The sequence below is a fragment of the Ambystoma mexicanum genome, chromosome 4p, assembly GCF_040938575.1.
Source record: "Ambystoma mexicanum isolate Mex_15411 chromosome 4p, UKY_AmexF1_1, whole genome shotgun sequence".
In the NCBI taxonomy this organism is placed as follows: Eukaryota; Metazoa; Chordata; class Amphibia; order Caudata; family Ambystomatidae; genus Ambystoma; species Ambystoma mexicanum.
Window position 1 is genome coordinate 353,167,496 of NC_090927.1, and position 17,678 is coordinate 353,185,173.

Below are 17,678 nucleotides of genomic sequence, written 5' to 3' on the forward strand. Positions count from 1 at the left end.
TGTCTAACGTGGCTATGTCATCATGGCGTCTCTAATGACCTGCAGCATAGCGTGCGTGAACGTCAACCGATTCGGTCCATATAATCATCTCCAGCTCATTTGTTGCTTTGATTGGATAACGTTCGTACCACCGCAGGGTTGTAGGGTCGGGTGGCTGGGTACCGTTTGCGGTGTGTGCTTATGCTGGGAGCAGTGGGGATTGGTGCAACCTCATACGGTCGATGGTTATTCTGTCGGGGGTGCTTCTTCCGGTTGGGGGCCCCATCGGGAGGGAAGGGACACTCGGATTTTCCCATCTTCACTTGTTTTCTCTTTCCACCCTCCATCACTGAAAAGGTCACGTTTACCCCCATTCCCAACGTCTACCCAATACCCCTAACAGCGTTCCCATCCCATTCCCCTGCTAAAGAGGGCGATAAAGCCTTCTAGGATCCAGATACCCCCCCCAAAATTTGGCCACCGAAGGGAGAACCCTCACCCCGGAGCATCCACCACAACAGGCCACCTGGCCGCATACAACACAACAAGCAACCCTTCAACAGTAACTGGCATCTTGTAACAACTCTATATCAAATCATTTGATGCTTACAGGAACCCCCAAATTCGAGTCCACCAGCAGAATAGCAGTCAAGGTGTGTTCATTTTCCTCAAGCCCATGGCTCGGCCTCTTCTTCGGTGTGCCAGTGAGATCTCCGGCTGCGAGTCGGTTGTTGTCATGGTATCACCTACCTCCAAAGTGCGATCCTCCGACTTAACATGCTTCAGGGCTCCCTCCGCCTCCTCCGATATGACCCTGTACTCCTCCGCTCGAAACTCAAAATAGAAAGCATACGAGAACCCCCACTGGTATTGGATATTTTTCTCCCGTGGCCGCTGGGTGGGGGGGGGGGGCAACCATTGCGTTTCTTACTGAGGGTTACGCTGAGTGGTCCTGGAAAATATGCAGGGATGTGACCTCAAATAGAATTTGGTCTGTTCCTCCTGTTTTCCTCAAAATGGCAGCCGCACCTCTTTTCCTCCGGCTTTCCTCAAAATGGCTGCCGCTAGCCGATCTACCACCATATCTGTTTGGAAAAGCGACTCTGAACAGGGCTGTGGAGTAGAGAATTTAGAAGAGAGCGTTGTAGATGGTAGGGGCTCCAGCCCCAGAAAGCCTTGTGGATAATGCAGCGGGACTTTAATTTGATCCTTTCAGCCACCGGGAGCCAGTGGAGGGATTTCAGCGCCAGAAATGCAGTTCCTTGGCGTGATGCCAGGGTTAAGTCTCGCGGTTCTGTTCTGAATAAGTTGAAGAGGTCGAAGAATAGAGGTGGCAAGATTGAGAGAGCTACTATTGCAGTAGTCCAGTCTGGAGAGAACCAGGGCTCTGGATACAGTGAGCCTCTGGGGGAAGATGAGAAAAGGTACAATACCTCTGAGGAGATACAACTGATAGTGGGACTTTTTGGACATGTCACAGATGTAAGAAGAGAAGGAGAGTCGAGTCGAAGCTGACCCCCAGATTTTTTTGCCTCACTAGTGGGTGAGGGTGCAGGACCAAGGGTGGTCAGCCAGCGTGAAAGTGGGAAAACTGGAGCACGGGTACCTATGAGGATGATCTGTCTTACTGGCATTAAGTCAGAGATCATTTGCAGCACACCAGGACTGAATTGCAGACACACAGCCCGGGATGAGTGAGGAGGAGGAGGAGGCGGCGGAGGAGGAGGAGGCCACGGTTAGCCTGAAAGCTGTGTGTGTCGTCCGCATAACACAAAGGTGGAGGTGAAGGCAGAGATCATGTGAGCCAAGGGGGCTATGTTAGATCTTGAAAAACCAGGGTGATAGACTAGATCCCTGGGGGACACTGCAAGTTGAGGGAGTAATCGAGCGAGAGGAACCTAGTTCTACCTGGGAAGGATGGTCAGAAAGGATGCCAACCATGCCAGTGCTTGATCAGTGGTGCCCAGGGTGTCTCAGAGGCAGATCAGGATGTTGTGGTTTACCGTATAGAAAGCAGAGGAGATGTAAAGAAGAATGAGGACAGAAGCAGAGTTGGAGTCAAGGTTTGAGAGCAGGTCTTCACGGGTGTACAGAAGAGCAGTTTCCGTGCCTCTAGATGCTCTAAAGCCAATCTGATGGTCATGGAGACCACCAACAGATTCAGTGTGGAGGGTAAGCTGAGATAGCCAACTTCTCCAGGAGTTTGCCCAGGAAAGGAGTGATGGAGATCAGGCGATAGTTAGCTGGAATAGTAGGGTCGACAGAGGGTTTTTGAGCAGAGGGTGCACAAGAGAATGCTTGAGAGAGGTGGGGGAAGACTCCAATGGCGAAGTCTGCCGAGGTTGGAGCTAGCGAGTCAATGTTGTACTTGATGGTTTTGTATGGGCACGGGGCCAACTGTTAGGAAGAAGCTTTCATTGACCAGACTTGTCTAGAGACCTCCTCTGGTGTGACAGGGGAGAGGGAGGAGAGAAGGGGGGGGGTTGAGGCCGGCCAAAGGGGTTCCAGGAGATGATTGTGCACGAGTGGGTGCGGAGGAGAGGGAAGACAGGATGTCCTGTGTTTTGGTGGTGAAGTGTGCAGCCAGGGCCGAGCAAAGGGCCTGGGTGGGTGCGGTAGAGGAAGAGGCTGCAGTAGGATTGGCCAGTTCCTTAGACTTTGAAAAGTGTGGCCATGTTGTTGGATGCCACAGAGATGTGAGCTTGAATATGGTATTTTCTTGGACTGGATCCAGTGTCTATATTGCCTGTGCAGAAGACGGCAGGCCAGCTTGCGCCTGAAGATCCCAATTTCCGTTCTGCTGCCCTGCACTTATTTTTAAGGTTAGCCAGGTCAGTCGTACGAAGAGTTGCACTTTTTGGCAGGTTTCAGTAGGACCCTCATGAAGGGGGCAAGGATGTCGAGGGTATTGGAGATGGAAAGGTGAAACTTAGAGAGGGCTGTATCAGGGTGGGAGTCAGATACAAGAGTAGGAGGAGGAGAGTGAGTGGAGGGAAAGGCAGCCACTGACACTTGTTTGATGGGTCGGATGACCTTGAAGGTTGTAGGCAGTGCACGGTGTGCCGGTGCTAAAGGAGAGGAAAGCTACAGAGGAAAGGAGTGATCAGTCCTCGAGAGTGGAGTGGAGAGAGGAATATCTGTGGAGATGGGAGCATCCAAGGTGTGTCCGGCATTGTGAGTCGGACCCGAAGGTAGAATGGGGAGAGAGAGCGAGTTTCATAGGTTGCGGAAAGTTCCTGAAGAGTCAGTCGAGATTGATGTTGTGCTCCCCCAACAGGAGAAGTTGGGAGGAGAAGTAAAGGAGAGAAGATGCCAGGTCTGCCCATTCCGAGAGGAAGAGGGTGGACTGGCCTGGTGGCCAGAGTAAGAGAGCAGACAGTAGAGGGAGAGAGAGCCTGCAGACCAGGCATTTGAAGGAGCAATAGGCCTGAATGGGGATGGTGGAAACACGGATCCACTCTGGAAAGATTAGGGCAACCTCCCTGGTCTGTTGGGCCTGGGTTCAGAAAGAATCTTGTAGCCTTGAGAGAGGATTGTGTCAAAACTCTTATTAAAGATGTCCTTAAACCAGGTCTCAGTGAGAGCTTGAACATAAAGGTCCAAGTGTTCCTAGAGGTGGCAGATGTCTGAAGAGTGCTTGACTGCCGAGCGAGAGTTAAGCGTGGCAACGTGGAGCAGATTGCCATTTCTGAAAGACTTACTGAGGGATGGGAGGTTACAAGGGACAGAGGTCCCCACTGTAAGCGGTGTAGGTGCCTGAGAGATGGAGGCAAGAGAAGGCAGAGCGGCCGAAGGCAGTACAGGTAACTGAGCCGGGACAGTGGTAGATGGCAAGGGAGCCAGTGAGGAGGAAGGTGGAAAGTTGATAAGCTCCTCCCTCGCCTTAACAAAAATGAGGTTGGGTTGAGGCCCTTGTGCCAAGACAGTACCATTGCAATAGACATTTATGATGACCTTGGAGGTCGAGGAGAAGACAAGAAGGACCTCCCTGCGGGTGCCACCCTTGATGTGTGAGGAAAAGTAGGGGGAGAGCAGAGCAACCATATGTATTTAAAGGTCGTGGGAGGGAGCAACAAAGGATGTCTGCGAGAGACACTCTGGCGGATGCACAGACGTAGGTGTCGGCGAGTGGAAGGACTGGATTGGAGCCAAGTGTGTCCTTAAGTTTCTTCCTGCTAAAGGTAGTGAGCGGTGAGGGATAGGAGATAGAGAAGCAGTTAGGGAAAATATGGGAGATAGTGCACCATTGTGAAGTGGACAAGGTGTGGTGCACTTAACCAGGCTCATCAACTGGGGCACGTGGGAGGGAGTTGACGGGAGGGTGCATGCTTACAAGTAACACAGTAGGAACGGGGAAAGCAGTGGGAGCTAAAAAGGGGGGTACAAGGGAGCAAGAAGCAGAGACAATACAAACGCAAAGAAGTAGATTGGATATCTAACTAGCAGAATGTAATAATGGAGCATGAAGGCACACCTAAATTCGTTTTTTTTTCTTTTTTTATGTTTAATCCGACACAATCAATGCAGGGTGATTGCACACCTACATTTGAGTATTGAGACACAGGTGTTATACCAAAGCAGTGCAGAAGTGATGGCAGTGTGGAGGGGGCTCAGGAAATGCAAAGTCAATCTAGAGGGTAGGTCAGGAAGTGCAAGGGGACATGTGGCAACAGAGATAGGGCAATGAGATTGCCTAGGAGGCAGAGGGTGAGAGTCCTAGAGAGATGAGGCAAGTAATTGAACAACAGTCAGCACTCATGTGATGGCGGGGTGTGGTGGGGGAGGAGGGACGGGGTGCCACAGTCCAGGGGAACACAGAAAAAGTACCAAGCATGAAACATGCCTTTGCCAGCAGTGACAACAGAAGGGGTCTTCTGGGGATCTGTGAAAACTATGCAGCCACTCCGCAGTACTGGTGTTGGGGAGATTTATCATGTTTATGCTTCATCCCCTCTCCTAGTGAGACCCCTAGCACTTTTTGCTGTACTTCGGGACCTTTTTCTTTAATCCTGAATAAGTGGAGCCTTTGTCCACTCATTCATTCTTATGGGCTCTGTCTTTTGGAACTCTATTCTGTTTTACCTGTCCTATAGAGTATACCCCCCCCCAATATCTCTTTAAGGCATCTGAATTTTACAATTGCAGCACACAGCTCCTTATGGGCAGTGTTGCTGGAAACCCTTTGGGGTCTACTTTGAAATTATTTTCTTTATCCTTCAGTAGCTACAGTTCTTAAGGATAGACAGATACTTTACTGAAACTTTATATTCTGAGAGATTGGGAAACCCCACCTTATGTGGAGTGCCAAAGGGGGTACTTAGCGTTCCCATTCTCTGCGTCTGTGACTTTTTGGTCCTATAGACAACATTCTAGTTATGGTGATTTTCTACCGCAGGCAATGTTCATAGCTCTGGTTGTGCACAATAGGGTCACCTAAGTACTAACTAACTGGCTGGCTCCTTTCTTTTTTTCGCCATTTCTAGCTTGGGGGGTGTGTGTGTCCGTCCATGTCCTGGCGGAAAGTGTGGAGGAGTTTATCACTCACCTGCTCTTTGTCTGCCGTAGTGCCTGAATGGAACCAGCTACCACTGGGGGGGCAGGGGGGCTGTCCTGAATGGACAGCCACCCGCCCCTTTCTGTAAATTGCTGGGAGAGATTGCAGAGGAGTGTGTGCTGAAACTGAATGAAAGATGAGGTTCCTGAAGTGAAAGAGAATTCGATAGCTGGAAGCTGAACTGACTGAAGAAGACTACCAGAGATGCCTGCAGACCCTTTGCAACACAGTGAAGTGACGACTGCTGTCTTGACCCCATTTTCTGTGTGACAGAGGAACTCCGAAGAGGACAACTCCTTCCCATTGACTGGTGGGAACAACCAGTCCCATGACCAATTGTAATCTGAGCCGAGGTCCTGCGACTTTCCAGAGCTGTGGAACCCCAATACCAGGAGACCTCCGAACCAATTGAAGTGCATCGTCGTGGAAATGCGGAAACCGTCCCAAGTATTTGCTGAGCTCCAGGTAAATCTCTAAAGGCACAATCCGACCCGTCCATGTCCCCTCAGCAGAGTTCAGGACTTCAGGAGCCGAAGAAGATTGACCAGGTGAATCACGTTCTTTGTTGGTGCTGCAGAAAAGGCACCACAACTGCAGCGTGACCAGAGAAGTTGCTGTAATCCGTGCCAGAGGTCCTCTCTTGAGACTGCTGCAGAGGGATCCTGTCCATTGTCCTGCCTTTTGTCACCAGACCAAGGAATGCAGAGGTCGGGTCCAGCGCTTCCACATTGAGGAGAATCCAGCAACGAACATTTTTCAAACCAAATGTACTGTGGGGAACATGGTATTGCTTAACTTAATCCGAAAAGTTGCTTCAGAGTGTTAGCATGCACATAGAGGTGCCCTGGGCAACCCCATCTTACCTCCAACCCAAGCTATTGCTCGTGTCCCTTTAGCGAGTCCTTTAACAGGGTCTTCGACGTTGGTTGTATCATCATGCATTTTAGAGACAAAAAATGTCCACAGGAGTTTTTTTTGTTCTGCTGCTTGTCAAGACTTTGAGACCTCTCTGAATTACCTTTTAGTTAGGGTTGTGTTTTGGACTTCAGCCTTGCTGTGTGAAGAAACTGCCTCTATAACCTTAGACTCTGCTAGTATTACTCTAACCGACTGTCTTCCTCCCTAAAAGTCATTACCTTATGTGGTTTTGCTAACTAAATACAATCACTGTATTACTGTGTATGCGTGTTATTTCCGATATGGTAAAACTGTCATTCGTGTCAAATGCTGTAACAATTGTGTAACTGAAAGCAACTACAAGCTAAGCAGTGGCCTTTGTAAAGTTCTAAAATGTTTTCGTTTTATGTGCTAAGTAGTTAAAATTATTTTGTGTCTATATATAATCTATATTTTAATATACATTTGTGTTACCAACTAGGTTCAGTGTACTTACCTACACCTCACATATTCCTCTTATGATAAGACTGACTGCTTTACCACTCTACAAAGGTTCCATCATTAATACAGACTGATGATAAGAATTTGGGAATCTACAAACCACTGGGTAGTTTTGTAAAGTCTACCTACAAAGTGCACTTTGGGAAAACTCCCCTAACAGCTGGCGTTTAGCATGTGCCGTTATTGTGATTATCTGGGTTTTGTCCCCTGGTGCCATAGAGCGTCCCCGTGATGGCCCTCGGGGACGAAATCTGGCGTGATACTGGGTGGGTGGCAGGGTCCAAGAGTATCAGTGGAAAGGAGGGATGTCAAATCCCCTGGGGCCCCAGTTGGCCCACCATGCTCCAGGCGTGTTGCTGGATGAATGTCCCCACCTGGGCGGGGCTCTTGCCACTTTGACAATTCCACAACAAAGAGCAATCGTGTACCTCAGCCCGGCTTAAGACCTCCCCACTCAGGCAGAGCCATGACCAAACAAGGGTCACTGCAAACACTGGGTCCTCGCTGGTATGGGTTCCCATGAGTCACCACCTTCTCACCTTGTTTGCCGGGACGGCAGATCAACTAATGTTGGATAGTCTCCACCTGGCACCACAGACAGGGGGTCCTGGCTGCCGCACTTCAAATTGCCCCTTTCTTTCAACCTAAGGTCCTCTCTGCTGGCCCCTTTTAATGGACTAGTATTCCCAGCCTCGATGCTGGAGCCGCATGGCATGGGGCTGCAGACTACCAGCCACTTGGTGTGCTTGCTGGTTATCACCGCCATGCCTCTCAGTGCGGACCGCTATGCTTGCCTTTAGGGCCTTCCTGGGCAAGCCCCCTGTGCTTGTGGGTTGTCGCAGCCTCCAGCTGTTGCCTATGGCGTTATCCACCTCTCTGGGGCCTTCCAATGATACAGGGACACCCCGCGGGGCTTCCCCTCTGGTGGGGCTCCCAAGTCTCAGAAGGCTGTCACTTCACTGTGACGCTGCTCCTGGTCCCGCCCCCCCCGTTCTCCACTTCCATGTCGCCTTCCCCTCCATTATCAACGTCTGCGCACCCGGGGGCCCTGGTGTAAATGTGGCAGCGGCAAGATGGCAAATGCAGGCTCACCGCCAGACTCTGGCCACTCCGGTCAATCAGCAATTTCTCAGCCACCAGGCTGCAGTCCAAACCTCGTTGGGTTCACCTGATGTGTTCTGATGTCCGTAGTCCCAAATATACAGCCATTCGGGACGATTTATCACATTTTCTGAGCTGTTTCCCTCAGGGACAAGGGAGACATCACATTAAACGTACATGCTGTCTGCGCCCCTGGCGGTCTCCTAAATTACCTTTTTAATGAATCTGATCTTATTACAGAGAGAATATTGATGGTTCAGAGTGTCTCCTGTTTTCATATTTTGATTTGATCACTATCACTTGAGGCTAAAGAACGATTTTACTGTGAACTATACCCTGAACCAACACATGAGGCAGAGTATATATCTATAAAAGTTAATGCTGGTTAAATATTGTACGCAACTATTTTCTTCGATGGATCTGTTAGTTGATATTGAACTCATTCAGATATCTGGAAAGCAGATTGAAATTGAATAACAAAATGTTTGTTTTAATTAAAATTGCTTTTATTCTCGTTCTGCGCTTGTTTTCTTTAAAGCTTTTGCCTGCCAAAAAGTTTTGGGAACCTGAAGACTCCTCAAAAGATGGGCAGAAAGGGATGTATCTTGGAGAAGAATGGAGGGAAAACGCCTGGGGAGCATCCCGTAAGTGTACTATTAATTTGATTCCTAATGTTTAGTCATGGGCTTCATGCCAGTACAAAGCGGCTATGCAGAAAATAAACTTTCAAATGGATTGTGTCCACCCACTTATTCCTCATCTTTGATATTCGTATCTCGGCAGCTTTGCTGCTTTGGAAAAAAATGTTCTCTGCAGAGGGCGCTGCGCACAATGTCATGGTGCCGATGTCCCTCGAGGGCCACCGTCGACGTCATCAGTAGTATAAATAGCTTGTGCAGTACCCGTTGGCTTCAGTTCCAATTTTCCGAAAGCTTTCGCTTCGAGTACTAACAGCGTGCTTCGTTTTCCTGTTGAAAAATATCTTCATCTTCGACCCCAAGTCGGGATTTAAGAAATGTTAGGACTGTGGGTTGAAGAGGTCAATAACCGATCCTCACCATGTCTGCCTGTGGTGTCTGGGCTCTGGACACCGTACCGATGACTGCGGATCCTGTCAGTCCATGACAGAAAAAGCTATCTGGGAACACAGAGGTAAACTGGCCGTGGGGAAGGAGGCTTCTTCCTCAAAGTCCGGGGAGTCTAGAGACTCCATTCGGTGCAAACAGTTGAAGAGGTCCCGGTCGAGGAGTCGATCGAGTCAGTCTTCGGCTTCTTCCTCAAAGAGATGCCATAGGTCTCCCTCTACATCGGATTCCTCTACTGAGGTAATCAAGTGCCTGACTAGGTCGGATTCCCTGCGAAAATTGTATGCCTTTGGGGTGGAAATGATGCAGTTTTCTGAGAATGCAGCCTCAACCCCCTCAAAAGAATCACGCAAGAGCCATGCCCGGGTCGCTCCTTCGAACGACTGGCAGGTCAAAGGCTACTTCGTCAAAGCAGAGTACTAAACCGGCTGTTCGAGATAATCGACCTGACGAAAAGGCATCAAAGGTATCGACTCGAGCATAGTCCATCTCTGATACTGTCTCAAAAGCTTAAATCATCGAGCCCTTCAACAATTGTGGACCCCATCGGCGCCGACCGCTTCAATGCCAAAAGAGGGCGATTCATAGCAAATCGACCCCTTTTTCGAAGCCGTCCTCGACACTGTTGACGGAATCTTTGATCTCATCGAAGCCCATACCAGTTCCGGAAAACCTTTAGGCCTGTACCAAAAAACAGATTCTTTCAAGTCCATGTCCTCCATTTATGAGGAAGAAATTGCTTCTGATGAGAGGACCTCTCCATTTGGGGTGCAGTTTGGCACTCGAGATGTACCTGAAGAGCTCATTGACCCAGAGTCGAGGATGAAGGACCTTTGTGACTCCCTCCAGTCCGCTAGTGGAGTGGACACTTCGCCAGATCTGGAGTTTGGAAGGCCTGACCCCTCAGAGCATGCCGATTCAGGTTACAGAAATCTTATGAACAGGGTCCCTGAGTATATGGGGTGGAGTAGGGCTTCACCAGCATATGAGCAGGATAACATGACAGACATCCTGGACCAGGGTCCTCAGAAGGACCCAATATTGCCCTTCCATATGGCCCATCAGAGGAAGGTTGTGGCCAATTAGGAAGCTCCAGAATCTGGGCCTGCTGTGAACGGGAACTTCTCTAAGAAGTATAGACCTTCTAGTAGTGATCCAGACTACCTCATCAAATATCCTATACCTGAGAGTTTAGTAGTTTAGGCTGCTACTTCAACCAAACAATCTGCCTATCTCTCTATTCCCCCGGATAGAGACAAGAAGGTTGATGCATGGGATCGCAAGGTCTTCACATCAAGCAGCATGGCCTTGAAGTCTACTAACATTACCTGTACCTTGGCTAGATTTTCTTATACCCTGTGGGACTGTTGCCATGGTGGCTGATCACAGTCCGGAAGACAAGGAGAGAGATGGCTTCCTGAATATAGTTAAGGATGGGAAGGAGGCGATCGGAGAGTGTTTCCAACCAGGACTGGATACTGCTGACAGCATCAGCAGATCCATGGCTGCAAGCACCACACTGCGCAGGTTTGCGTGGTTGAGAAAGTATGGGTTTGCACTGGACGTGCAGACCAGACTGCTCCACATGCCCTTCGACAGCTGGAGGTTGTTCGGCAGCAAGGCGGATGAGAGTTTGGAGAAGCTGCAGGCCTCCGAGGCGATGGCGAAGTCCCTTTTGGGCTTCCATTCAACAACCCTATTCAGGCTCACTCTCCTAGAGTGGTCGTTCTTTTCGTTTCTATTTCTCAGTTGGTAGAGAAAGAGGACAGGCTGGACAAAGGGGGCAAAGAAGATTCGTGGTGGATGAGGAAGGGGTGTTAAATCGGCCCCAGCAGTGGCATCTTTACCCTCAGCCGCTGCTGCAGCCGCCTCTAAACCATGCTGAGGCCTTGACCCACAAGACCCTGATGGAAGGCAGAATCTCTCAGCATCTGAACGAATGGCGGGGCATTACTTCAGATGCTTGGGCACTGGAAATAGTAGCCCAAGGTTACTGCCTTCCTTTTCAAAAAAGGCCTCAAGATCATCCACCGGGAGCCAACTGTCGAAATTCCAGATCCGCTCCTTGTGCTGGAAATTCTAACCCTGCTAGAGAAAGGTGCAATAGAATATGTTCCTGTAGTGTTGAGGAACAAGGGTTGGTATTCCCCCATTATTTCTCATTTCCAAGAAGGACGGAGGATTGCGACCCATCTTGGACTTAAGAAACTTGAACAAGTTCCACAGGAAGGACAAGTTCAAGATGGTTACTTTTTCTCAGATCCTCCAGGCTCTCCAACTCCAAGACTGGTTGGTATTATTGCACCTTCAGGATGCTTACTTTCATGTGCCAATCCATCTCAAGCACAAGAACCTGAGGTTTGTGGTTGGTGGTTCTCAACAATTTCAGGTTCTGCCATTCGGGCTGACCTCCGCCCAAAGGTTTTCACTAAGCTGATGGCGGTAGTGGCATTGAGTCTCAGGATAGGGGAGGATTCACGTCCTTCCGTACCTGGACGATTGGGTGATCAGGGCTTGTTCACCCAAGCAAGCCCAGGAACATCTCAGTATCACCTGCCACTCCCTACACAGACTGGGCTTCTCCCTCAGTTACAAGAAGTCCCATATGATACCATTCCAAAGACTCCAATTCATCGGAGCGGTCTTGGATACTTCCTCTGGGAAAGCCTCGCCTCACAAGGTGAGAGCTCAACACATTCAGCAGATGGTAGCAAAATTCCAGAACACCCAGTATCTTCGGCTTTCGATTTTCTGAGGTTGCTTGGTCTCATGGCATTCTGCATTTTCCTGGTGCCAGAGGCCCGATTGAGAATGAGATCCCTTCAATGGGCTCTCGGGACTCAGGGGTGCCAATTTTCAGGGAATATTTCAGATCAACTGCAAGTTCCGAGCTGAGTTGCTCAAGACCTTCTTTGGTGGGCTTGCAAGGACAATCTTCTCGAGGGAGAATCTTTTTGGCAACCATGGCCGGAGATGACGGTAGTGACTGACGCCTCACTCGCGGGGTGGGGAGCCCACACCAAGGAACTGACAATCAACGGTCATTGGTCTCCATCGGAGTCCAAACCACACATCAACCTGTTGGAGCTGAGGGCAATCAGACTAGCGCTGAAGGCCTTTCTGCCCTCTGTACGGGGGAAACAATTTCCTGATGACGGACAACACAGTGGCCATGTACTACCTCAACTAGAGGAGGTGTAGGGTCACTACCACTGTGCAGAGAGGCAGTGCAGCTCTGGTTCTGGGCAATACAAGAAAGGATCTCTGTTAGCAGTTCACATAGCCAGAGAGCAGAATACGCCAGCGGACGCTCTGAGCGGGCATGGTCTCCCACGAGTGGGAACTAGCTCAGGTAGTCCTTCAGGAGATCTTCACCCTTTGAACCCCTCAAGTGGATCCATTTGCGACGGGTACCAACCGGAAGTACAAGCTGTATTGCTCAGGGGAATTTCCCCCAAGAGGAACTCTAGGAGACGTGTTCGTGGTGGACTGGGAATTTCCACTACTGTACGTGTTTCCTCCAGTCCCTGTCATTCATCACGTGATCAGGAGGTTGAGAAAGTTCCAGAAAACCATGATCCTAATTGTTGGGCAAAGTTTGTATGCTGTACCCTCTGCGAACATTACAAACCACTATGACTACAGGTACAGGCAACCCAACTTTTGGTATAAGCTTGTACTACACAGTTTTGGTAGCGTGTTGAGCAGCCAGGCTTATCTCAAGAGGGGAAATGTGAGCTGTAGTGGAGTTACACAAAGATTCACAGTTAAAGGTATTCAAATAAACTCTTACACTCAAGGTTTCTTGCATAAACAGTTATTAATTTATCAGTGAGTTATAAAGCCTTCTTCAGAAGGGAGCAATAGTGTAGTAACACACAAATATACTTCAATACTATACACTGAGTTTCTGAATCGGACAAGGCCCTTTTGGGATGGCCCACAGACGCAACCTACATCCACTATTGACTTCAGTAACAAGGGTGCTGGGGACATAAATACCTTAATGTTGGCATTCCGTACACTCTTTAGAAAGTAAGTAAAAGCCAAAGGTTATAAGAGCACAATTTACAAATATTCATAAGCGGGGCAAATACTTTCAGATAGCACTTAGAAGAGTCATTCAATTCAATAGGCTAAGCCAAAGTCTTTGTATAGAATGCAGCACTTCAGGTAAGTAAATGGAAAAGTCTTTGCTCAAGTTCTTACGAGTCTTTGAGGAAAAGAAATATAATGTAGGTCCACAAGCTGATTAGACTTGTGAGTTGCAGAAGTAGCACTTCCACAGTGAGGGGTAAGTTCTCTTAGGCTAGTTTTACAGTACCTTAGTAAAGAAGAAAAAGATGCAGCCGAAGACTTCTGTTTCTGTACAGTTCTGCAGGTCTCACTGTTCCTGGGCCTCCGTCATGGGGACAAAAGGGAGGACGTCGGGGGACTCCTGCACTGTATTGGCACCGTCAAAGCTGGAAACCGGCAATCTTTACTTTCAGTGGCTGTTTCGCGTTTCAGCTCCTTGTGATACAGCAAATGGCAATAAGCACGGTTCCTGGCTGTCAAGGTGGACTTTCTTCACATTGGAGGTCCCACACTCCACTGAGGTGGGGGGGGGGGGGGGGGATCAGGCTCGGTCAGTCCTGCTTCGTGGGAGTCTGGTGGATCTTCCAAAAGCTTTAGGCCAGTTTACAAGCAATGCACACAATCTGGTGTCCCTTTGCCTGGCTTTACGGTTTCCTGCAGAAACTGAGGAAATTCAACCAGCTCCGAGATGGGTGTCCAGGTGGCTTGCTTGGGAGTTGATTGCTCCCACCAACTCAAAGGGAGAAGTCGTCCTTGCAGGGCTTCTCGGTCGATGCGAACTTGGTGATTCGGACCTGCAGCAGGGCCTCACCGGGCAAACCAACGGTCCAGAAATTGTAGCAGCCGTCCTCTTCAAGCTCATCTTTGGTTCCTTCATCCAGTGGTCGACTCTGCCTTCCAAACCAAAAGACTCGCCTTTTATTTAGTTCTCTCCCATTCATACCAGCCTACCTGCCACTCACCCAGCAGGGTGGCTGTCCTTGCCGGACAGTCAGCCATCCAGCCAATTGTCACTAAGTGTATTTGGGTCTCCTAGGAGACGAAGCACAGGGAGTTTCGGGCACCTCCCTCACTTCCTGCCTACCACAGACACTCTGGAGCCAGAGGCGGGTTTCACTCCTGAAGCCTGCCAAAGGCGAATGAACAAAGAGACCAAACTTGGTTTGGCGCGCAGAGAAACTCGACAGACCTTTCCACAAAGAAATGGCGTTAAAAGACCGGGGACCATTTTAACAAAGGAGGCTCAGCGCCATTTTGAAAAACATGGCTCCCGCGATTTAACGTTACCGGATCTGCGAACAGTTCGCGGTCAGGGAAAATAATGGTAGTCCATTGCAAAACCACTGCCACCAGCCATTCTGAGAGGAAAGGGTAACGTATAAGATGTTACGTGAGCATTTAGACACAGGGGATACGAAGTAACCCCTCCAGCAGTCTATTGTAGGAAAGGGTGTGCTGGGCCTAGCAAGTACAATGCTAAACAGTAAATCCAGAAAATCCGGAAGACTTCCCTGTGGCACTGCACTAAAGGTGCTTTGTGACACAATTGTAAAAGATGATGCCTATGGAGTTTGTTAGACTCCAAAACCAAAAGAAACAGTGTATAAAATCACATAAAAATGATGAGTGTGGGAAAAAGGGTCACACACTCTCCAGGTAAAAAAGTCAAGTCCTCAAAATCCAGCAAAGTTGCTGGGGGTCTCTAAGGTAGAGGGAATTTAGCACATTTTTGAGAATTCTCCATAACACTAATTTCTCCGGATTGGGCCAGGAAGACGTGGTACCCGGACCTTCTGGAAATGTCCATCTGCCCTCTAATACATCTTCCACAAAGAGGATCTTCTCTCGCAAGAGGAAGGTTGGCTTCTCCAGTCAGAGGTCAAGACACTCGGCCTTCATGTAAGGTTTCTAAGAGGCTGAGATACAAGGTTTGGGACCTCCCGGATGCCGTAATGGAGATTTTGCTTTCGGCCAGAAGGCCAGCAACCAAATCCTTGTACTGGTGTCCTTGGAATAAATTCACTAACTGGTGCAAGGAGCAGAATGTGGACCCTTTTCAATGTGGCACTCCTATGGTGCTTTCTTTCCTGTTGCATTTGGCTAATCTAGGGCTCCAGATTAGAACATAAAAGGATACCTGGCAGTGCCTTCCATTTTTAAGCGCTCCTCTGAAGTCTCCTATTTCAAAATACCTTTTAATTGTTCAATTTCTGAAGGGACTCGCTAATATGTACCCTCAAGTCTCATTTCATGTCCCTGCTTGGGATTTAAACCTTGTGTTAAAATGTCTAACTTGTATCCCTTTCGAGCCTTTACATTCCTGCCCGTTAAGGCTCTTAACTCTGAAAACTGCACTTCTTGTGGCATTAAAATCAGCCCTCGGGTTAAGTGTGCTGCAGGCTCTTTAATGTAAGCCTCCTCATACTACGTTTTATAAGGATAGGGTAGTTCTCAGAGTAAAACCATCATTCCTGCCGAAAGTAGTCTGACTTCCATTTGTCGCAGAAGATAACACTAGCAACTTTCTACCTTCTTCCTCATTTGGGCAAGGAGGTGGAGAGGCTGCATAGTCTGGACCCAAAAAGGGCTCTAAGCTTTTATATTGCAAGAATGGCAACATTTTGCCATGTTGTTCAACTTTTGGTGGGATATACCGTATACCGGCCCTAAATTGGGCCTGCCAGTAACTAAACAAACCATATCCCTGTGGATTGCTATTGGTGAATGCTATAGACTTGAGGGGAGGGACCCGCTGGAAGGGCTTCAAGCTCATTCCACGAGGGGCATGGCAACTTTAGCGGCTCTTCAAAGGTGTGTTCCTATAATTTACATCTTCTCAGCCGCGACTTGGTCGTCCATTCATACATTCGTTAGGCATTCTTGTTTAGACTCCTCTTCCACTCAAGGAGGTATTTTTGCTAAGGCAGTCCTCCATTCCATTCACGATTAATTTAAATAGTACTCTCTTCCAAATTGTCACTGCTTTGGCAGTCTATCGAAGATGAATACGTGGGAGGACACAATCCATTTGATTAACAAGTTACATACCCTTGGTAACATTCTTTCGACTGGATGTTTCTCCCACGTATTCCTCATCACCCCTCCCAGTCTACCCCACCGTACAATTTACGTGAATTAGTCTGCGTTTCTTGAGAGCTTGCAGTCTGGGGGCACGCCTAGTTGGTTCCTCGATTGATGGAACGAAAAAACAGAACTGAAGCCAACGGGCGCTGCATGAGCTATTTATACTTCTGATGACGTCGACCCTCGACGGCAGCCCTTCAGGGACATCGACGCCACGACATTGTGCACAGCGCCCTGTACCGAGAAAAGGTTTCTGAAGCAGCAAAGCTGGCGAGATATGAATATCAAAGATGAGGAATACTCGAGAGGAGCATCCAGTAGAAAGAATGTTACCAGGTGTAAGTAACTTGTTCATTGCAAGATACCCATATTAATGTAAGTCATGAGGCCTCAACCAGTGCAACTCTAAAATGAATCCATGATTAAAAAACAATGCATCTGCTTATTGAAAAGTGTATAGAATGGGGTTGAATATTAGAGAATCTTTTTGTTAACAAGTACCAAATTTAAACCATCTGTACTGCATTTTCAATACAATCTTTATATTCCCTAGACAAATATGGTCAAATATTTTGATAGACCTCCAGACATTGCTGGATCGAAATCACCTGGAGCTCAAAACAGAATGGTACCTGGTTAGATTGTCGCACATTCCCAGAGCTACCTCTGACTCCCATGATAAAAGTTGCACTGCATATTTACATGTGATGTTGAATCGGTGTTTGAAAAACTTAAATATTAAGAATAATGAATCTAATGACTGATCAATCCACACTCAGATTGGCTGACCTAAAGAAATTAATATGGTGCCCATCTCGGATTGGGTGGCCACCAGGGGTTTGAATGGTGCAGTGTGCTCTAACGCCCCAAGAACTGTAGAAGAATACTAAATAGTTGTAAATGGTTACATATGCGTCATACCTTTTGTCAGTTGCTGGGTCTTGTCCTGAAGCAGGAGGAAGAGCCACTTAGCCAGGAAGACTAGGGCTCTGCGCTTGCATGATGCCTTAATCTATAATCTGATGTGGAACTACTACTGAGCTCTGCACACTCCAGACACCACCCCACAGAACCAGAGGGAAACACTGGTGCTCCCTTGACTAGGGTTGCTCACCTACAGGACTCAAGATTCATTGATTAGCACTTGCTGAAAAGTGCATGGCTTACCTTTTGTCTGTAACCTAGGCTCTCCTACAAAGAACTGGAAGTGGGTGGTCTGTGAACCAAGCAGTTGTGAGAAACCAGAAGGTGTCTCACCCACTAGTCCCTGAGGATGTCATCCAGGTGGCCAGGTCACGGCCATCTCTATTGGATCCAGTTGCTGGGGGTGGACAAGTGCAGGAGTATCCCCTGGGTGAGTGATCGCTGGATGGTGAGATGCTGTATCCCCCTCCCTGTAA

At 48.5% G+C, this 17,678-nt stretch overlaps 1 protein-coding gene across 7 annotated transcripts in view; it reads left to right on the forward strand.

Moving 5' to 3' along the window:
- PUM2 (pumilio RNA binding family member 2) overlaps positions 1 to 17,678 on the forward strand; it is a 2,101,998-nt gene that overhangs the window by 369,050 nt on the left and 1,715,270 nt on the right. For all 7 annotated transcript variants that reach the window (XM_069605904.1, XM_069605906.1, XM_069605907.1 and 4 more), the window contains one exon: positions 8,571 to 8,676. In XM_069605904.1, the coding sequence (XP_069462005.1) occupies positions 8,571 to 8,676 (106 nt within the window). The remainder of the gene's footprint in view (positions 1 to 8,570; positions 8,677 to 17,678) is intronic.